Source organism: Oncorhynchus mykiss, chromosome 4 (assembly GCF_013265735.2).
Source record: "Oncorhynchus mykiss isolate Arlee chromosome 4, USDA_OmykA_1.1, whole genome shotgun sequence".
Lineage (NCBI taxonomy): Eukaryota > Metazoa > Chordata > Actinopteri > Salmoniformes > Salmonidae > Oncorhynchus > Oncorhynchus mykiss.
The window spans coordinates 17,607,936-17,631,108 of record NC_048568.1 but is presented as its reverse complement, the minus strand read 5'-3'; the positions used below and the strand labels follow the sequence as shown (position 1 = coordinate 17,631,108).

Sequence of the window (23,173 nt, the reverse complement as noted above, 5' to 3'; positions counted from 1 at the left end):
TCAACTGGGTCAGCCTCCTAAAAAAGAAACGCCTGAATGAAGGACCATCAGAAACTTGAGACATTGTCGTGTAGGAATTCTGAGAACTCACAACGTGGTACAGTATATGCCGTAGTCATATTGTGGTTATTTTTCTCGTTGCAGTGGTCAAGAACAGGAAAACACTTTAACTGGAGAAGCGCCAGAGAGTATGACCTTCAAGGAGCGCCAGCGGCTCTTTTCCCAAGGGAAGGAGGTGTCTAACAAAGTCAAGGCCTCACGGAAACTCATGGAGCTGGAAAATGAACTCAATACAAAGTAGTAGACTGGAGCCTTGGCAAGACAGACCGCCAAGCCCCAACTCGGCAACGAGAAAGAGAGACAGGTTTTGTTTCCCAGTGACTCTCCTTTTTTGTTTTTTTTATTTAATAACTGGACCATTACGTACAATTTAAATGTATCATTGCAATAGGAGAGACATTTATTTGCTTAATTTCCCTCTTAAACTGTCGAAGATATATTAAAATAAACCACTGTAAAACGTTTTAATTATACTAGTAAGACACATTTGAAGTCATGTGAAGGGGGGATATATTTTTGTTTGTAAAATGATTCTTGGGTTAGGAATGAAAAGTTTTGCTTATTTAAAAAAAAAAATGTAATAGCTTACTGTAATGTGGAATATTTTATGGTATTTTATGCTCCTTCTGCATTACATTTTTCACACTTTTAATTTCTCCTTGTTTAAATAAATGCCCAGGCTTTCCATACCAGACTAATCATTTTAGTTAAACTTCTTATACGCAGTGGGCTGCTGAGGGGAGGACGGCTCATAAATGGCTGGAACTGAGCAAATGGAATGGCATCAAACACATGGCAAACTTGTTTGATATATTGATACTAATTCCGCTCCAGCCATTACCATGATCCCGTCCTCCCCAATTAAGGTGCCACCAACCTCCTGTGACTCAGTGATTCAAATGGAGTAATGTTGTCCATTCTGGTTTGTGATACACTGTTCTTCATTCCTTAGAATGTGGGTTTAGTTTTGCTCCAGCTATTACTGGAAGATGCTATGTCTTCACTATGACTTCCACATATATAAACTGGTTTACTGGGTCCTACTGGGGGTCCACTTGAGTGCACACACACACACACACACACACTGTAAATATCTCTCTCGTTCCCAAACAGAAGTTATACTTCGTAATAGTAGCAACTCTCTCATTTGGTGTTCATCTTCAGAAATGGACAGTTCAGACTTTATAGAAGTGTGATGAAAAAACAATTAACTCCTATCTTTTGATTCTCGCTGTCAATGGGGGTGTTAACAGTTTTTTAATGTTTTCTATTCCCCCCACTTTTTAGTATTGATTTTCTTTGAATTGAATAGTCATTTGCAGAGTTGTATACATCACCAGTATGAGGGAAATGACTTCACTGTCATTTCAAATGATAATACAAATCAAAAGTAGGAACATTGTTTGAACCTTATGTAATGTACTTGCACAGATTTTGTTTATTTAAAATGTTTGAGCCTTCTGTTAAATCTATAAAACATGGAATACATTTGGATCTATAAGGCTACTGTAGGAAACTATTATTTGAAGGATTTGGGCAGTATGCTATTTACATGAAGTAAATCTCTCCAGTCTTAAACCCCTACATCTCTTCATTCACAGCTTTTTGATCCATCTTGTGTAAATATTCTTTTCAGGAGAACATGTGCCAGATTTCACTGTTAACTTTAATTGTGCATAAAGTAACGGTGGCAATATCCTGTTTCAGCTTCGAAGACTGTATTCAACTTTGTTTCTCATTTTAGGTTACACATTTTAATAATTTAAATTGTTTTGCTTGAGCCTTTTGTAAATCATGAATAAATACAGATTTTACAAAATGCTGGAACTGTGTTCAAATTTGTATAGAAATATATAATGTGACAGAAATAAATGCAAAAATGTCAAGATTTTACTGCGTTACAGGAATGAAATGTGTTAGGCCCTAATCTATGGATTTCACATGACTGGGAAGACGGATGCACATCTGTTGGTCACAAATACCTTTAAAAAAAAAAGGAAGGCCTGTGGGTCAAAGAACCACCATTTACCTCGTGCAGTGCGACATCTTCACATAGACATGATAAGGCTGTTGAATGTGGCCTGTGGAATGTTTTCAAACTCCTCTTCAATGGCTGTGCAAAATTACTGGATATTGGTGGAAACTGGAACACGCTGTAGTACACATCGATCCAGAGCATCCCAAACATGCTCACGTGGGTGACATGTCTGGTGAGTATGCAGACAATGGAAGTACTGGGATAATTTCAGCTTCCAGGAATTGTGTACAGACCCTTACAACATGGGGCTGTGCATTTTCATGCTGAAACGAAGTGATGGTGGGGGATGAATTGCATGACAATGGGCTTTAGGATCTCGCCACACTACCTCTGTGTTCAATTTGCCATTGATAAAATGAAATGGTTTGTTCTCCGTAGCTTATTCCTGCCCATACCATAACCCCAGTGGTGTAGTTTTTACTATTTATTTTTGACTACATTCCTAAAGAAAATAATGTACTTTTTACTCCATACATTTTCCCTGACACCCAAAAGTACTTGTTGCATTTTGAATGCTTAGAATGACAGGAAAATGGTTAAATTCACATACATCTAAGGTAACATCCCTGGTTACCCCTAGTGCCTCTGATATGGCAGACTCACTAAACACAATGTGTTAGAGTGTGCCATCTGTAAATAAAAAAAATGTGCTGTCTGGTATGTTTAATATAAAGAACGTGAAATTACATAGTATCACTTTTTTGATACTAAGTATATTTTTGCAATTACATTTACTTTTGATACTTATGTATATTTAAAACAAATACTTTTGACTTTCACTCAAGTAGTATTTTGCTGTGTGACATTCACTTGAGTCATTTAAAATTAAGGTATCTTTACTCAAGTAAGATGGACTGCTCTGGCAAGATGGACTGCTCATTGACAACACTGCTCGCTTAACCCGGAAGCCAGCTGCACCAATGTGTCGGAGGAAACATCGTCCAACTGGTGACAAAGGTCAGCTTGCAGGTGCCGGGCCCGCCACAAGGAGTCGCTAAAGTACGATGGGGCAAGGAAAACCCGGCCGAGGCTAGGCCAATTGTGCACCTCATGGGTCTCCCGGTCACAGCTTGGTATCGAACCCGGGGCTGTAGTGACGCTGTGTCACTCACGAGGCCCTCATCAGCTAAATTTTGAGATGGTGCAATCGGCTAAGACACTAGAGGGCGGTCACGAATTTGTGAGGCAGAGGTCCCTAGTTCACGCCAGGTATGAGGCAAATCGGGAGGCAGTGGTACTCACTAAGCAAGCAGAATGATTTCCTTTAAACTAGCAACTACTAATGAGCCTCATGGCATTTGTTATGCTATCTTGAAAGCTTGTACTCTTCAGAAACGTTAATATTAATTAGCTAGCTAAGCAATCTGATAACAGCTTCCCAGTAATCTCTATGCATAGGAAGTGTAGTGTACTGTTTTTACAATTATACTAGGGTAGCCTAGTGGTTAGAGCGTTGGACTCGTAACCGAAAGTTCAGATCCCCGAGCTGACAAGGTACAAATCTGTTGTTCTTCACCTGAACAGGCAGTGAACTCACTGTTCCTAGGCCGTTATTGAAAATAAGAATTTGTTCTTAACTGACTTGCTTAGTTAAATAAAATATGTGAATTACAAATCAGCCTTTAACTAGTTAAATCCTGTTTCTAGTCTATTAGTTACAATGTGGAACCATTGATGTCCCAGGACCAAGATTGGTAAACACTGTTGAAGTGTATAATTGTAATACATACATGCAGACACAGCATCATTCAAATACTGGAATTTGATACTCCTGGTATTGAATATGACTGAAAAATAATGTCAGACATTCATACCTGAACTGCACCTTTATTTGCCAAGGTAGAGTACATGATCAGTGAATATATTAAATGTACAGGCTACAATGTGAGGATCTCATGCATGGTAATAACTACATGTATATACGACTTGCATCCTTGGCACAAAGCTATTATATTCTACTCATTCAGCCTGTTTTTAAATTGATACAACTGGCTATGATAGCTGAGGTTCATAGCTAGGTTCTGAACTAATTTGTATACCAAACGTTTGGGTCCATACACAGATCGGCTAGATAGCTAGCTACACATCCATAGGCATACAGGTAATTTTATCCTCCACTGCACAATAAGCAAGAACATAGCTAGCTACGTTATTTCATCTATCTGCATGGCAAATATCAGCAAGACAAGCTTACAAATTTGTACATTCAATTAGCAGTAAATGCTTTAACTAGCTAGATTCTTTACATCCACTGTTTCACAAGACGGCAGCCTAGTTTGCTAGTTATTTCAGGAGTCCCTAAAACATTAAATAACCAGAATTACAATTTCATAAATGTCACAACACGCATAAAGCTAGTCAGCTAACGTTATCAGGCTAATGTTAGCTAGTCAGCTAGCTTGCTAAATCGCGATTTTCATAAATTAACTTTGATTAAAAAAATGCATAATTTGTTTGTCTCTACAGTAACTAATATATTCCTGTCAACTGTAAATTTTTTGCATGATTCGTTATGACGTTATAATCCCTTACATTTGCTTCCGTCATAGTATTTTTGTCAGCCATCTTTGCTGAAGAAAGTCCAACCCTCCTGATATTTCATCAAACATCGATACAGATAGTTGACAAGGGTTGTAAAAATGTTGCAACCTATTATTACCTAGGCCCAATGACAGCCTACCCAGCCAAACCCTAATGACGCTGGGCCTATTGTGCGCTGCCCTATCAGACTCCCGATCACGGCCAGTTGTGATACAGCACATGATCAAACCAGGGTTTATAGTGACGCCTCTAGCACAGAGCTGCAGTGTCTTAGACAGCTGTGCCATTCGGAAGCCCAACAAACCCACCTATACCATCAGAACTATCATCCATTTGGACCGCAGTCCGCCAACCATAATACAAAACTATTGATTTTGTTTCGGTTCTCCACAAACACTCAAACTCCGAGAAGCTCCCTCTACAATAGCGAGCATCAATGGGTATAACTTGATATCAAGAAACGCCCATTTACAAAACGCCCCGATTTGCGGGCTGCAATTACACCCTTCCCGGGCTAGCAGCAGTAGAGAAACAATGTAGCAGTCGAATACGTAGACGGCGCTAGCACTAGCAAACAGAATAGATGCCTTGCACGAGATGCTACGTTGCACCCACATAATGATCAATCTATGGTTGAAATGAACTGGCCACCAAATGCGCAGTTAAAATGGGCAAACTGCGCTGAAATTAGCCACATCCAGATAACACGAATTGCTGATGTCAATGTCTGCTAATGTAATGCTAACAAGGAAGTCTGCACGAGAACATCTTACGATAGCACGTAATTTTTAGACAGCAATTTATTAGCCTCTCATAAAAATGAAAAACAGCATACAAATGTCAACAAGCTATAGCGTGTGTATATTGTTGTTACAATATTACTGGTCTCAAGTCATTATTTCCTTACATGTCAGGATGGCCGAGCGGTCTAAGGCGCTGCGTTCAGGTCGCAGTCTCCCCTGGAGGCGTGGGTTCGAATCCCACTTCTGACAGCATATTTTTATGTATGTGAGTGTAGTGTAAGTAAGTGTAGTATCCTGAAAACATTCACATGACGTCTTTTAAATGTGCAAAGCATTTGTTTAATGAACGATTGTTATACGTGTGGATTCTTTATTGAATTATTCACAACCAACTGTGTCATCTAACAAATAACTAAAATAAGATGAAATGGTATCAATTATTTAAATGAGTAAGGTTATTTCTCAAAGACAAACATGTTACTTGCAACAATTATTTACATTTGTAAGGTTCTTCTGTCAAAGGCATACATGTTATTTGCCACAGAAATAACATTGATTACAGTACAAACCATACTGTAAAGACAGATGTGGCATCAAAACCAAATAAAAAAAAGTAGGCCTATCAAATCACAAACTTGACTAGTCAGTAGTCATAACATTTTAGAAGATTGTTGCCTACATTTTATAATGTATAACTGCTGGAAAATGCTTGAAAAAGGTATGCAACTCAACCTTTAAAAACATTGTCAACAACTATGCATATATCCAAACCATATTGTTTCATAAGCAAAAGGCAGGCATTCCACTTCAGTTATTTATTATTCACAAATATCAAGACTAAGGGCTAGATTCTATCAGACGTGTCGGAGGTGGAACTGCGCTAGAGCTGTCAAATCCACAAGCAGCTCCCGCCATTATACCTAAAGCGGACATTGCCATTGGCTACACAGTCATTATGAGAAATCCCATGCAGCCTTGTTCACAACTTCAAACACTGGGATGTGAGGTGTAATCTACACCTCAATGAGGCTGATAGAAATCCTAATTTTGTTTAATGATTTTCAAATTTGAGTGATTATTTCTATATAGTCTACACTTTCTCATGTTGAACTTTAAAGCGAGTGGAACGGGTGTAGCTTCATGACAAAGATTACAAGAGCAGCAGCTCACCGATTTGACAGCTCCATTTCAATTACACCTCTGACACCACCAAAACATCAGCTGTGCAAGGTATCATCTATCACTGTTTAACATTTAATCTGGTTGAATCTAGGCCTAAACTGTATCAGTCCAAAAGCAAATCTGTTGCAACACATTTGATTTTCTTTCAGATATACTGCAAAAAGGAGATGTCATACTGAAATCTTAATTTAGATAACTTAAGCCATCCTTAAAAGTGTGAACCACTGATATAAATACAACCATGTGTAGAAAAATAGAATATAGAGGATTTTAACTGCTGCATTAATCTTGACCCAAGAGAAAATTCCAATCATCAGAAGCATGATGGCTTGTCGTGCATTTAGTCTTTCTGAACGAAAATGTCTGGAATAGTGTTGTAGTCCTTCGCTCCTCTTCACGCGCTTGTCACACAACCTTTGAGATAAAAATAGTACTATGGAATGTCAATGTTGGTATGGACCTAAACAGTCAAATGTTTTTTATTTATTTAACCTACCCCCGTAAAACCCTAACCCGGACAACGCTTTGCCAATTGTGCACAGCCCTATGGGACTCCCAATCACGGCCGGTCGTGATACAGCCTGGAAATGAACCAGGGTCTTTATGACACCTCTAGCACTGAGATGCAGTGCCTAGACCACTGCACCACTCTGGAAATTAGTAGAACTAATCAAGCAAATACACCAGCTTAATACATGTATTTTATGACTGGTCTTAACCAAAAACATCTTATTTATAGTGTGATTACCTGATATGGAGTAGCGTCTCACTGGTAGTCACAACTAACCAGTAGTCACATCAGGGCACCTGTGAAATGTAGAATGGAGGCGGGGGGGGATTAATTATAATATTTAATGTATTCCCTTGCATTTAATAGTAAAACAGAGGGTTCAAAGATACAATTGTAATTAGGCCTACACCAAGTTACATTTAAAATGTCTTACCCAACATGCAGAACAAAAAAAATTAGCAGGTGAAAGTACTTACAATGTCTTGTTCCAGTCATTGTGCTACAGTGTGTCATCATCTCTGCTTCTTGGCCATCAGGGTACTCAGTAGCACGGGCTGTCTTCTCGCTTGCTTTTTCAAATCCTTGCCCATGGAAGGCAGCCTCACTTGAAGTGTGTCCATCGAGTTCTAGTTCTTCATTCAGTCTTCTCAGGAATTTGTTCGTCCTAGGTGGTGTCATTTCCGGTTCCACTTTGGATGTTCTCTCTACACGACTCATGCCTTCTTTCTGTTCAGGGGCTCTGATGGGGCGTTGTTCTTGAAATCTCAGTCCAAGCATGATGTCGATGTATTCTGCATGGCCAGCATCAACCAGGTCTTTAGCCACGTGAACGCCATCTGCTACAATGTCCACCTCCCAGTGTGCTTCAGAAATGTACTGCCTGAAGTATATTTGAAGGTTTTTCTTACAGATGCACTCTTGAAAGAAAATAACTGCTTCATCTGTCCATTGCCCCTCGACTGATTTTACTCCTCTCAAAGTGCATGGATACGTGACCTTTGGTAGCCTGGTCAACTGGTCAGGAAGTCTTCTCAGCTCAGACCAATCTTTGTACGGCATGTCCACACAATGGCCATAGTCAACCAAATTGATCACAACCGCTGTGCTATCGGAATGGACGATTTCAGCTCGGCACCATTTGTTCTTACTATCAGACCTCACAAGGCAGCATGACCCTGGAATTAGGTGTTCTTCATGCAATGGCAACAGCTCCTTTGGAAGATCCTCAAGAATCGTAGACACATTGTTCATGATGAGAAGCAAATCTTCCAGAACAATGTAGAATTCACTTGGTGTGGTGACTGCAGCTGCAAAGCCGGAGTATCCCAGATCCATGTTCACTGGGGAAAGGAAGAACCTCTGGGGACTGTTGTCCAAGTTGGAGTTTTTCTCTTTTGGGGTTACAGTTTGAGTCTTTGTGGGGATTGGTCTTTCTTCAGTAAATTCAGAAGTTGCAGTCTTCATTTGCTGAACAAGGAACAGTCCATTTATCATGATTTCGACCATCCACAAGTTATCAGCTTCAGAGTAGGACACAAACATCAGTTTTACATCCTTGCCTACCATTTGTTTCAGAGTTTTCTTCAATATCTCATAAGCGTCGCTGATAGGGTGGCCAGGGCTATTCCACTTGCACAAGACTGCTTGCACAGGAGTTTGCTTGAGGTCATTACAGAGGTCTATGATGCAGCCCATTGGGACGTCCTCTGCAGTGCCATGATCCACAAGGAACACAACGCATTTTCCTTGGTCATTAGAAGCATGCCGTACAACTGCTCTGTGCCACTGGTCATCTTTGGTTGATTTTGCCAAGCATTGAAGTCCTTCTTTGACATTCTTCTCAGACATGACTTTGCACTTAGACAAATGTTCAACTATGAGATTCTCAAGTACAGTAAACTGTTCTGTGGTGCTGTGGAGTCTTAGATATAGATCTCCATTCTCCAAGATGGACAACAATGTCCCACTCTCTGCCTGTCCGGCTCTTATATCCTGTGGTGGAATGGCCATATCCTTCACGGCCTCCATAGATGGTCCAAACGTTGTTGATTGGAGTTGATTGGAGTCCTGGTGTTTGCAAATGTCATGTTTGTGCCTAGTTGGCGAGGGCCTTAGGGGCACATTCTGCAAGACCTTTTCACCTTGAGCAGTGAACATAACCCTCTCAGAATGTGTATTGGACCGGCTATCGTCCTTGATGGTTACTCTTGTTTGCTTTTTAACTGTGTCAACTAGGCTTGCACACAAAGCTTGGACCTGTTCATTTTCAGTCACATCATTGTCAAGTGTTGGGTTGTCCTGTTGGATCTCAACGTTAACCTCCCACTGTGTCCCAAAACGACTGACAATTTCAACCATGAGAGGTTTTCCCATTACTGCATCAGTGAAAGAGGCATCACTTTTATAAGAGCCACTGTTTAGCAATGAACAGGGTATGCTTAGTCTATGTTGCGACAAAAAAACACTTGTCAGAGTGTACATTTTGTCCTTAGTCACAGTGGCTGTATTTCCATAGTCAACAAACTCCACCTTGAAATGGTCATTAGACGCATTATCTGTCACAACTGCACGGTAAAGTGCACCATCCTCTTCATATTCAGCAGCAACAAGGTTATTCCTTCTGAAGTCCAATGTGCTGTTCCCCATGGTTTCTTTAAACAGCTCAGTGTTGAGGTCTTCTCTCATTTTCAGAATGGATTGTTCATCATCTTGCATTTGGATAAAAAAGCTGTCGAAGGTATTGATATGGGAAACAAACCCCAGACCTCGGAATCCAGACTTTATTTTGGGATTGGAGGGTAGTTGTGAAAGTTTTGGAAATTGGACAGAGCAAACGGTTCCTGTGAGTTTGGAGGAACGGTCTACATGTTGATCCGTTTTTCCTTCTGTGCTTTCCTCAGATTTGAACTGAGCGATTCTTTCACTTTGCCCTTTCCAATCTTGCTGGGCATCAGGACGCTTTGGTGGGTTTGCTTTTTGAGCATTTGAAGACTTCTTATTTTGATGTTGGTGATGTTGGCTGCCCTTGCATGTGGGTTTCAGATGCTGTCCCGCTTGAGTTTTTCCAATGTTGTTCTTCGTTTGTTCTTTGTGTCCTTCATGACCAGTCACAGGTCTACTGCTTTTCTCCTCCTTTGGTTTTTGACTTGCAATGAGCTCCTTGACTTTCTCATTGATGTTTATGCCTCCATCAAACAGATCGAAAAAGACTGTCCCATCCTCATTCTTTCCTGCAACGACAGCTCTAAGTGGCTTGTTGAGAATGGATTTCTCTAGCCATTTGTTGACATCTGCAAAGTTGTCCTCTTTCGGGATTTGAGAGAGACTGCATCTTAATGCCTGCATGGGAGTGAACAGTAAATCTGCTGAATGTCTGGGAATAGATACAGCATTGTTTTTTTCAACAATATGCATGTTTCCATAGTCCACAAAAAACACATTTAGAAGCAGCGTAGTAGATTGAACAGGGCAAGCCACACCCCTGTACCATTTGCCATCACCGTAATATTTTGCCAAGCAAAGTTTTCCGATTTCAGGCCCAGAGTTGGCACGCAGTATTTCTTTACTTTCTGTGGCGACTTTCTCCATCAAGTTGTCGATCATTTCAGTATTTCTGTCCAACTGGCAATACATCTCCCATGGACTGCACACATGAGTGACACAGACTTGCTCTTCACTTCCACATCTCAAGTTGAAGGAAGAATGGACAAAAGAGTCTGGGCATACTGATGGCATAAGCTGCATAGGGGTTTGCACTTCTCTTGCAAGACCTTTTTCCACAAGCTTCTTTGTTGCATTCTGTTGAGTGTTGTGGAGGTCGACAACATTGCACAGGCCCTTGTTTTTCACATACAGTTGAGCGTGTATATAGCATGTCAACTTCACTGACTGGCCTTGAGCGAAGTACTTCAGTAAATCGCATGCCTCTCTGCCCCAATCACTATCACTGCCCTTTGCAGGTTCAATCAAGTTGTAAAGGCTACATCTAAATGCTTGCCCCTCAAGATCAAGGAATTCTGGCACTATTGCTTGAAGATTGTGCACGCTCTCTTTTGATATAATCCCGTAGTCCACAAATATAATTTCAACTTCATCTCTCTGTGCTCCTATAATGCAGGCCCTATACCATCTGCCGTCATCTTTAGATTTGGTAACACAACAGGAATCATTTAACTGCACAGGAAGTGTGTGTGCTTGGTAATACCGCTGAATCGCTTCCATCATGTCCTCCAAGTTGGGGATCTTGCTTTCCAGCTGGCACCAAAAATCTGAGGGTGTGTTGACGTGAGAGCATCGCACAACTAGCTCACTTCCGGGCTTGAATGTCTGTGCTTTGAATTTCACCGCTGGTGCCTTGTCTTTTAGGGTGCTTGACTTCGGGCTTTCAGGTTTCTTTTCACAGCCAAACAATTCAGAAATTTCCCATGTCTCTTTGGGAGGTTTCCTTGTAATTCCACTTGTGCTTGATCCATTTGTATGAACTTGTCCTTTTTTACCGGTCTTCGGTTTCATCATTTTCTTCTCCATCTCGCTCTTAAGTATCACAGGCGCCGAAGGAGTGTATTTCCAAAATTCTGCATGATTTGTTGTGGTCAAGAGCTCTGTGATGCTCTTTGATGCTCTTTGTGATGAGTTGTTTTCAAGCTCATACAAATCAACCACATATAGATCTTTCCTTATGTGGACAACATGCACAAGGAGAGTTTTGCTGGAGACTGCTCGTCGGAAGTAGTCGGTTGCAGAGATCGTCCATACATCGTCGAAAGGCATGACATTCACCAGAGAACAACTCAGGGCAAATGCTGGTTCAATAGTAAACTTGTCCGGGATCTGCTTGATGCACATGCGTGGTACCTTTTCTGTATTTCCAAAATCAATGAAAAATACTTCAGCTCCATTGTCAAGAGTGTCTGTCACCATTGCTCTGTAGTAATGCATATCCAGCTCATACATTGCACAGCAAAGTGCACCAGGCTCTGGATTCTCCAGAATTTCTTCATCCAATTGGACTTGGCTGAAGTGCTTGGCCATGTTCTCCATCATCTCTTCAAAGTCTATGTTGCGTTTCTGTGTTCTCAACCAGAACGCACCTGGATTCAGGACATGCTCCACGTATCCTTCAAACACAGAGTCCTCTTGCATTTCCTCAACAATGACTGAATTATCCATTGCTTGGATTATTGCGGTCTCATAATACAGGTAGCCATTTAGAGGGAAAGCAGGCTCACTTTCAAGAACAAAGTCACACTCCCTTTGTCCAGGGACATCTTGAATTGGCCCTGCCTCAACAGCTGCATAGTCTTCAGCACTGAGCACTGTGACCGAATAGAGATTCTGCTCTTTGTCAAAGCCATTGATTTCAACATCTAATACTCCACCCAGCAATCCTTTCTTGAAGCAAGTCAGCTGCTGGATCTTCACTGCCTTATCTTGTCCATTCAGGCAGGAAAGAGCGCACGGGAATGCCATGATTGGTGTTGAGAGAAAATCTAGTGGAAGCTGGAGGACATTCTCAATTTTCACAGACTCACAGAATCCGTAATCAACAAACAATACTCTTACTTTAGAGTTTACAGGGAGAAACTGCACAAAGCCTCTATGCCACTTCTCATCTTTTCCTTTGACTGAGCAAAGCAAGCCCATATTTTCTGCTGGCTGTAGACTGGGGTCTTTGCTCTTGGACTCACAGGACAATGCCAATTTGTCTGACATCCGTTTCAGATCTTTTGCCATACTTGTCATTTGACAGTAGAATGTAACAGGGTTCACTGCAGCGGTTACCCTAACCCTCACTTTTTTGCCAGTGGTCAACTTAGGGCCTGAAAATGACAGAATATCCTCAAAACCTTTCAAGCTGGATGATTTGAATGAGAATTCTTGTCCACCATGCTTTTCAATCAGTAGATCCGGGACAGGTTCAATGCTCTGCTTGAGTGGTACCTCTGTCAACAATTCCACCAAGAGAAGGAATGTGTCTGTGTCCATGTGTTTCCCTAAGTTCAGCCTAAAGAGATCCTTGTTGATATCTGGGGCTTCTAGTATGAGGACTTTGTGAGGAAGAAAGGCTTGGATGTATCCTTTGACATTACTTCCAATCAAGGAAGCAAAATACGTCTCTGAAAAAGAATCCCAATTTTCTCTCAATGGTAACACATTTGCAAAGAAACCACAGATGATTTTGGGAGGAAGCATGAAGAGCTCATCCAAAGCTGTGGCCAAATGGCTGGCATCAACACTCAGAACATTCCCATGGTCTATGAGGAACACGTCAAACAATTCTTTCTGTTTGTTCTGAACCCTTCCTCTGTACCACCGGGTAGATAGGACATCCTCTACCAAACAGAACTCCCCCACTTCCACCGCCATCTGTTTTTTCTGTGCATTCTGTATTTCCACTTGCAGTATGTTATAGTCCAGTTCACATATTGTGAGATATTGGCCCTGAAAGTGCACCAGTGTATCCCCTGGGTTGCAGCTCACATGCGTTAACTGTAGGTCCACAGGCCACAGAGCACATGGTGCAGGAGGACTTGAATCATCCCGAGGTCTGGAACAAAAATAGCCTTTATTACTTACGTGTTTGGAATATTTATTGATGCTTAGGCCTAATTGTGATTTTTTTTGTAACTGGTCTTGATTCTAGTATTTTATGTAAGACCTACATCTATATCAAAACATAACCAACAGCACATACATTTTGAGTATTATAGTTCAGCTGTAAATATGTGAATTATGGTTGTAGGTAAAACTGGTGGTGAGATGAAAGGGGATCCCTGAGGAGTTAACTATAATAAATCATAATCTTACTTTTTTTGTTGTTGATGTTTGAGCTATTCATAATGAAGCGAGTTAACATGAGGTAAAATATTACAATGGATTTACTAATGTATACCATGGCTTTGATGAATACTCTACTATGATGACAATGTGTGTGCAGGGCCGTTTAATGAGACACTTTGAACAATTATTACATTCTAAACCATGATTATTACATTTACTCCAGTCATAAGAAATGAGGGTTGTGCTTACAAATACACTTTATTGGATAGCGTTATAATCCAACTCGCTAATCCTTAAACACTCAAACTGCATCCCTACACCATTTACTCGACATTGTGTCTATTTACAACTCTTTTAATCTTTTTCATGTCACATCAGAGGTGTCACCAATCACCACAATAAGTTGTGGAAGACAATCTTTACACAAATGCTTCAAAATCGCAAGTTCAGGACATGTAGCCCATCTGTATTGAGAGGGTCAGAGTCAAGACTGCATATGCTTGAATTGAAAAGACGAATGCACTTTCACGACCCTCTTTATACTTCAACAAGCTTGTGACCTAAAACCCATGCGTGTGTGTATGCGCGTGCTCTTGCCCTAATGATATAAATTCAGTGCTTGGTTATATTATGTCATACCACGGTGGTTGGCATCATTAACTATATCTCAGCATTTGCATCTACATCATAATGTAGGCTAATATGGGTATTGTTCAATCACTTTCTACATACTTTCTATTTTCTGAAGTCATTCTCAACAACATTGCGACAGAGAGCGGAACCTTCCTAAAAGAAAACAAACAAAAACATTAAATTATTATACATAATATCAAATCAAGGAAGAGGCTAAAATGTGGCTGTCAGCCTTCTTTGAGGAAAAATTGCATATTGAATATGCCATTCCAGAATTTATACTAATACAACTAGGCATGCACTTCAACTCATCAAACATAGATATACCCTGAAATTATGCTACCATTTAGTTAACCAGGTTCTCAATAAAAATAGTAATCTTACCTTAAAGTCTTCAGCTAGCTAAAATTCACTTGATCACAGAGGGGGTTCATCATGAAGCGGAGCGTTATCCCGAGTGACTAGGAGGAAAAACTTTATTTAGAAAATGCATAACACTTCTGTTTGGTTAATTAGTCTAGGATGATGTAGCTAATAAGTCTACAAAATGTGTGTAGCTACTAAGGGGGTGCATTGTGCTTAGAATGAACAAGTCAGACCCGAAGATCTGAAGATGCATGCATTTACAGCAAATGATTTAGCCACTTAGATAGCTGCCATTATCTAGCTAGTTCGATACACAGTGCATTCAGAGAGTATTCAGACCCCTCGATTTTTTCCACGTGTTATGTTACAGCCTTATTCTAAAATTGATAAAATTATGTTTTCCCCTCATCAAGCCACACACACACACACACACAATACCCCATAATGACCATGCAAAAACAGGTTTTCAGAAAAGCTTGCAAATTTAAAAAATGAAATATCACAAGTATTCAGACCCTTTACTCAGTACTTTGTTGAAGCACCTTTGGCAGCGATTAGCCTCGAGTCTTCTCGGGTATGACGCTACATGCTTGGCACACATGTATTTGGGGAGTTTCTCCCATTCTCCAGAGACGGTCGATCGGTTTCAAGTCCGGGCTCTGGCTGGGCCACTCAAGGACATTCGGAGACTTGTCCCGAAGCCACTCCTGCATTGTCTTGGCTGTGCACTTAGGGTCGTTGTCCTGTTGGAAGGTGAACCTTCGTCAGTCCGAGGTCCTGAGCGCTCTGGAGTAGGTTTTCATCAAGGATCTCTCTGGGTCTCAACCCCACCCTGTGCAATTGGGTTCTGGCCTTCCTTTCAGGCCGCCCCCAGGTGGTGAAGGTAGGAAACAACATCTCCACGTCGCTGATCCTCAACACTGGGGCCCCACAATGGTGCTCAGCCCCCTCCTGTACTCCCTGTTCACCCATGACTGCATGGCCATGCACACCTCAAACTCAATCACCAAGTTTGCAAACGACAGTAGTAGGCTTGATTACCCACAATAACGAGACAGAATAACAGGGAGGAGGTGAGGGCTCTTGGAGTGTGGCGTCAGGAAAATTACATCTCAACGTCAACAAAACAAAGGAGATGATCGTGGCCTTCAGGAAACAGCTGAGGGAGCACACACCCATCCACAAATGGGACAACAGTGGAGAAGGTGGAAAGTTCAGTTCCTCAGGGTACACATCACTGACAAACTGAAATGGTCCACCCACACAGACAGTGGGGTGAAGACGACGCAACAACATTTGGCTTGTCACCTAAAACCCTCAAACTTTTACAGACGCACAATTGAAAGCCTTCATGGGTCGGGCTGTATCACCGCCTGCTACGGCAACTGCACCGCCCACAACCGCAGGGTTCTCCAGAGGGTGGTGCTGTCTGCACAACATCACCTGGGGTGTCCTGCCCTCCAGGACACCTACGGCACCTTGGTAAAAGTTCATTTGTGGAATTTCTTTCCTTCTTAATGCGTTTGAGCCAATCAGTTGTGTTGTGACATGGTAGGGGTGGTATACAGAAGATAGCCCTATTTGGTAAAAGAACAAGTCCAAATTATGGCAAGAACAGCTCAAATAAGCAAAGAGAAACAGTCCATCATTACTTTAAGACATGAAGGTCAGTCAATCCGGAACATTTCAAGAACTTTGAAAGTTTCTTCAAGTGTAGTCGCAAAAACCCATCAAGCGCTATGATGAAACTGGCTCTCATGAGGACCGCCACAGGAAAAGAAGACCCAGAGTTACCTCTGCTGCAAAGGATAAGCTCATTAGAGTTAACTGCACCTCAGATTGCAGCCCAAACAAATGCTACACAGAGTTCAAGTAACAGACAGCTCAACGTCAACTGTTCAGAGGAGACTGCATGAAATCAGGCCATCATGGTCAAATTGCTGAAAAGAAACTACATCTAAAAAGACACCAATAAGAAGAGACTTGCTTGGGCCAAGAAAGACAAGCAATGGACAATAGACTGGTGGAAATCTGTCCTTTGGTCTGATGATTCCAAATATGAGATTTTTGGTTCCAACCGGCGTGTCTTTATGAGATGCAGAGTAGGTGAATGGATGATCTCTGCATATGTGGTTCCCAACGTGAAGCATGGAGGAAGAGGTGTGATGGTGCCTTGCTGGTGACACTGATTTATTTAGAATTCAAGGCACCCTTAACCAGCGTGGCTACCACAGCATTCTGCAGCGATTCACCATCCCATCTGGTTTGCGCTTAGTGGGACTATCATTTGTTTTTCATCAGGACAATGACCCAACACACCTCCAGGCTGTGTAAGGGCGATTTGACCAAGGAGGAGAGTGATGCATCAGATGATCTGGCCTCCACAATAACCCGATCTCAACCCAATTGAGATAGATTGGGAAGAGTTGGACCACTGAGTGAAGGAAAAGCATCCAAAGGGTGCTCAGCATGTGGGAACTCCTTCAAGACCGTTGGAAAAGCATTCCAGGTTAAGGTGGTTGAGAGGATATAAATCGTGTGCAAAGCGGTTAAAGCAAAGGGTTGCTACTTTGAAGGATCTAAAATAAAATAAAAATTGGTTAATACAGGATTCCATGTGTTATTTCATAGTTTTGATGTCTTCACTATTATTTTACAATGTAGAAAATAGTACAAATTAAAAACCCTTGAATGAGTAGGTGTGTCCAAACTTGACTGGTACCGTACTATATATTTTTTGCTTCGCCATTATGGGGTATGGTGTGTAGATTGAGGAATTGTTTTTATTTAATCCATTTTAGAAAGCTGTAACGTAACAAAATGTGGAAAATACTTTGAGTGCACTGTATACAAAAGTATGTGGACACCTCTTCAAATGAGTGGATTCGGCTATTTCAGCCACACCCATTGCTGACAGGTGTAAACAATCAAGAACACAGCCATGCAATCTCCATAGACACGCACTGGAAGTAGAATGGTCTTACTGAAGAGCTCAGTGACTTTCAAACATGGCACCATCATAGGATGCCACATTTCCAATTAGTCAGTTCGTCAAATTTCTGCCCTGCTAGAGCTTGCCCGGTCAACTGTAAGTGCTGTTATTGTAAAGTGGAAATGTGAAGTGGAAATGTCTAATAGCAAAAATGGCTCAGCCGCGAAGTGGCAGGCCACACAAGCTCACTGAATGGGACCTCTGAGTGCGTTGCATGTAAAGATCGTCTGTCCTCGGTTGCAACACTCACTATCAAGTTCGAAACTGCTTCTGGAAACGACGTCAGCACTGTTCGTCGGGAGCTTCATGGAATGAGTTTCTATGGCCGAGCAGCCGCACACAAGCCTAAGATCACCATAAGCAATGCCAAGCGTCAGTTGGAGTGGTGTAAAGCTCGCCGCCATTGGACTGAAGCAGTGGAAATGCGTTCTTTTGGAGTGATGAATCACACTTCATCTGGCAGTCCGACAGACAAATCTGGGTTTGGCGGATGCCAGGAGACACTACCTGCCCCAATGCATAGTGCCAACTATAAAGTTTGGTGGAGGAGGAATAATGGTCTGGGGCTGTTTTTCATGGTTCGGGTTAGACCCTTAGTTCCAGTGAAGGGAAATCTTAACGCTACAGCATACAATTACATTCTAGACAATTCTGTGCTTCCAACTTTGTGGCAACAGTTTGGGGAAGGCCCTTTACTGTTTCCGCATGACAATGCCCCCGTGCACAAAGCGAGATTCATGCAGAAATGGATTGTCGAGATCGGTGTGGAAGAACTTGTTCTAGCCTGCACAGAGCCCTGGTCTCAACTCCATCAAACACCTTTGGGATGAATTGGAACGCCGACTGCGAGCCAGGCCTAATCGCCCAACATCAGTTCCCAACCTCACTAATGCTCGTGGCTGAATCGAAGCAAGTCTCTGCAGCAATGTTCCAACCAGTGGAGGCTCCTCAGAGGAGCAGGACCATCCTCAGTGAATTTCATAACTGTAAAACATTTTAAAAGTTATCCTTTTTAGGTAAAGCTATACTAAATATATTCACGTCACCAAATAATTTTAAATTAAAGTCTACAGTACTGTCGTGTCTTTGGCTATGCCGGATTAAGTGATTTGACATGCTATTCTATAAAATAATTCCTCCGTAATTAATATTACCTGATTGAGCTAATCATGTAAATGTAATTAACTAGAGAGTCGGGCACCACAAAATAATATTTATAGAGCTGTTATCTTCCGAATAAACTCTCAAAGACCTAGTAATATTTTACATCAATAGCAATAATCGGCATCTTAATTCAGTCTCAACCAAGAATTTACAACTTTCAGATATCTGCACGAACCCTGGCTAACAAGTTGAATCAGCAATACAAAATTGGGTTTAATTATTTATTTACTAAATAGTTAACTAATCACACAGAATTACACATACTTAAATCATAACTTGATTCCAAATTACGTCATAAAGGAAAACGTCCCTAGCGGGCGGAACAGATATGACAGCTGGTTACACAAAAAAAAGGGGGCTGGGTTTGAGTGAAAGAGCTGGAAGACTGAGGTACAACGGGCGAAGCTGTGCTATCGTAAATACAGCATCTTATGCATTCTAAATTACTGCCCATTTGGAAAAGGAAAATGCAATAAATATTTACTCAGCTGCGATTCGGTAAGTTGGTGGTAGATGGAAGGCCGTGTTGCCCAACCGAGTCCTTCGAAGAATATCTCTGCTGGTAAATTGAATACGTTGTAGTAACGTCATTGTGTGGTAGACGGGATACTCTGTCTGTTCCTTCCTAAGCCTCGTTTGCAGCGGCTGTTGCTAACTCAACGGCTAGGAGGTATCACTTCTGTAGTGAATAAGAGTTCAAAGTTCATACCATTCACGCTTTATATTCTGGTCAGATTACCAGAATATAGTTAATTTCCCCCCCACCTTCTGATGTTCCCAGAATCTCTATGTTAACCATGGGTTTTGCAAATGTAACATCAGTAGGGTAGAGAGAGGAAAAAGGGGAAAATAGTTATTTATGACTGTCATAAACCTAGCCCCAAGACCAACGTCATGACAGTAGCCTCAACAGTACTCTGTAGGGTAGCACCATGGTGTAGCCGGGGGACAGCTAGCTTCCATCTTCTTCTGGGTACATTGGTTTCAATATAAAACCTAGGAGGCTCAAGGTTCTAACCCCCTTCCATACTTATACAATAATTATGACAACTTCCGGAGAACATCCTCCAACCTATCAGAGCACTTGCAGTATGAACTGACATGTTGTCCACCCAATCAAAGGATCAGAGAATGAATCTAGTACTAAAGCATAAGCTACAGAAAGCTAGCATTGCAGTGCATAAAATGTGGTGAGTAGTTGTCTCAAAGAGAGAAAGAAAATAGTTTAACAGTTTTCAACAAATGTATTTACTCAAAAATGGAGAAGCAAGAGATTTAATTTTGTTTCACTTCCAGTTTAACTTACTTACCAGTAGCTAGCAAATGCAGCTAGCTAGTTTAGCCTGCTCAAACAGCCTGCTCAAACAGAGGGATGCTATGTTATCTAGCTGGCTATGACTATCCAACACAACAGTGCAACTCATCCAAGGCAAGCCTTTGGCTTTACTATTTTTTTGCCATCGGGGCCTGCCGGTGTAACTGTTAAAGTGCCTACTGACTATACACTAACGGTACTGCATGATTGCAGCGGGTTTACTAACACATTAGTTCTATTAGCTATGTTGACTATGACGTTACTTTAGCTAATATGGTGATAACTATGTAGGGCAACTATGTGTGTAGGGGTTATGATATGGTTTGGAAAGTTTTTTTCCGCCTGGTCACATACAGCTGATGTGTTGTGCATTGTGGTCCACAAACGAAGGGAAAAGGTGAGAGGAGGAGAGTGCATAGACATGAGAAGGAATACAACATGGCAGCTATGAAAGTGAACTGTGTTAACGAGTGATCAGGGGTGTATTCATTCCGCCGATTCTGTTAAATGTTTCTTAAATGGAAGCAAACAGAACGAAACGGGGATAAACATATCTGAATTTGTACAATAGTAACTCTCGTTTGCAACTGTTGGACTAATGATTACACTCAAGATCACCTAGATGCAGGCAAGAGTGTGCAAGGCGGTATTGAATGTGTCACCTCAAAGTCTTATCTCGACCTGTGCGTACCTATGTTGCCTTCTCGCCCACTCCAATTTCGCTCCCGTAGAATTCACTTCAAGAGCTTAGGGAGTGCCCACCCCCAGCATGCATTTGTAGTTTACTTGTGTGCTGCTACAGCCCCTTGCTTTTGCTACTGTAATGGAGTTCGCTATATATTTTTATTAAGAAACTAATAAAACACACAGGTGCTAAATCAAGGTAACTTACAAAGATGAGGCCAAAGAGCAAGAGATGGAGTGCCGTTATGTAGTGTCCACAACTAAAGCATCATTGTGGAATCTGAAAAGACAAGGATCCCAAAAGTATGATGGTGTACTTACTACTTGCACATGCTAAAAGAAAGGAATGAGATGGGTAGATAACTAAGTGTGTCATTGTAGTAAAGTATTTATAAACTAAAAATCAGATCTCAAACATTCTTCATTTTCGATCTATTACCTATACAATTGTCCATAATTGATGTTAGCCCAATAGATCTGGCATGTTCTTTGAATGTGGGAACTTTCTGTTTCGATTAGGTAATTTTGCCTAAAAACCTTTAGGCCTACCAACAACAACAAAAAACTCTGCCCAGCCTGGCTAGGGTGGACAAAAAGGTGTTTAGCATTCCCAGAGGCTCTGTAAATGTGGAGAGGACATTCTCTGCTGCTGGCTGGTTCTCCAGGCACTGTCATGAGCCTGAAGCCACAGACTGCCCAAACTCGTGTTTCTAAAAATGAATTCAAAAGGCACTAATAAGTCATTTTTATTTCATTCTAAGTCACAGCCTATACGCGCAAACAGCCTATATGCGCAATATATAAACTATAATGATTTAATAAAACGTTTAAACGCTGTGGCTTTCTGTCTTGACCTGTTGAAATAATATAGCCTAAATAATAAATGTTTCTACTTAGGAGCCAGACAGGGAGCCTGACCTATTTAGAGTGTTTGTATGCTGTTAAACATGACATGTAGCCTATTTGAAATTATGTTCACTTCTTACATTCACATTTTCATGTTTATTCAAAATACTCGTCATTCAAATCCATATGGTTTGGTTTCAATACGTAAAACAATTGTTAGGTCCAGGTAGTCACAACAAATAGATGGCTGTTGGTTAAATTGTGATTTGAATGAATGGATCGAATTTGGAGCGGGAGTTGTCGTCTCTATGTGTGGAGTAGTTTTTAGCGGAGCTGTTGGAAAGGACATGGGGCACCAGAGCAGTGCGCACCACGGAGAATGGATTTTAATCAACTCCGCTTATGTGCTCTGCTAGGTTATAGGAACCTCAATATGAGTATAGGGAAAATTAGAGCATCATGTAGTACCCTACACCTATCGATGTTACATTGAACTGGGTGAATGGAATATGAATGACAGGCATCCAATGTACTATAATAGAAAAAAAATGAAAATAGTCTACTGTGTCCAACATTAGTGGAAAGCCTCCCCACAAGAGTGGAGGCTGTTATAGCAGCAAACGGGGGACAAACTCCATATTAATGCAAATGATTTTGGAATGAGATGTTCGACGAGCAGGTGTCCACATACTTTTGGTCATGTAGTGTAAACGTTAGCTGGTGCTATACATCGACCTCATATGCGTGTCATGATGAGCAGTAGAACTAACCAACTAACACATCGAATGTAATTCCTAAAGTCAAACATTACTTTAGATATGGCTACGAATTTAGCTACTATTAAAAGCTTAGACTATAGTTACTGTAAAACATTTCTGTCTGTGCTTAAGACACCTTCCCATTTCATTCACTAGCTAGCTAGCGAGCGAGCAAACGTTAGCCATTCTCAGCATGGAAATGAGCGAGCTAGCTAAATTACACAACTACTACACATGGAAGGTGACAGGTAGCTAAAATAAACAAGATAATTCAGTGACAAATAACACGTGGCTGCCACGTTTTTGTTGTTAGAAATTACTGTACCTTCGTTTCAATGAAGACATCCAACTTCGGAGCAGCAGCCAACAGCCGTGACCGTAAAAAGGATGGAGAAAAATCTAACTTCCTGCCACCTGCTGCATCGAGCAATTTAGAACTTTCTCCCCTTAGAGAAATGAGGTGAGATTTTGCCCTGAAAATAGTAGATACAATTCTATGGTATTTCATGACATTTCAGATTAGAAACATATTTATTGTGTTCAGATATCATTTAAGCGCA

At 41.2% G+C, this 23,173-nt stretch overlaps 2 protein-coding genes and 1 non-coding gene across 11 annotated transcripts in view; 2 read left to right on the top strand and 1 right to left on the bottom strand.

Moving 5' to 3' along the window:
* Window positions 1-1,879, top strand: part of LOC110521052 (afadin) — a 117,405-nt gene extending 115,526 nt beyond the window's left edge. For 8 of the 9 annotated variants that reach the window (XM_036975785.1, XM_036975787.1, XM_036975784.1 and 5 more), the window contains one exon: window positions 145-1,879. In XM_036975785.1, the coding sequence (XP_036831680.1) occupies window positions 145-301 (157 nt within the window). In that variant the 3' untranslated portion in view covers window positions 302-1,879. The remainder of the gene's footprint in view (window positions 1-144) is intronic. The other variant, XM_036975790.1, reaches the window with a different exon arrangement.
* Window positions 1,880-5,548: 3,669 nt separating this feature from the next.
* Window positions 5,549-5,631, top strand: trnal-cag. The gene has a single exon. It is a non-coding gene; the product is annotated as a tRNA-Leu (tRNA).
* A 67-nt stretch (window positions 5,632-5,698) lies between these two features.
* tdrd15 (tudor domain containing 15) lies at window positions 5,699-23,173 on the bottom strand. Its single transcript, XM_021600428.2, has 6 exons — window positions 22,939-23,173; window positions 14,873-14,949; window positions 14,588-14,641; window positions 7,552-13,622; window positions 7,313-7,371; window positions 5,699-6,978 (listed from the first exon to the last, which is right to left on the bottom strand). The coding sequence occupies exons 3-5, from the start codon at window positions 14,617-14,619 to the stop codon at window positions 7,358-7,360; spliced, it is 6,117 nt and encodes a 2,038-aa protein (XP_021456103.2). The 5' UTR covers window positions 14,620-14,641; window positions 14,873-14,949; window positions 22,939-23,173; the 3' UTR covers window positions 5,699-6,978; window positions 7,313-7,357.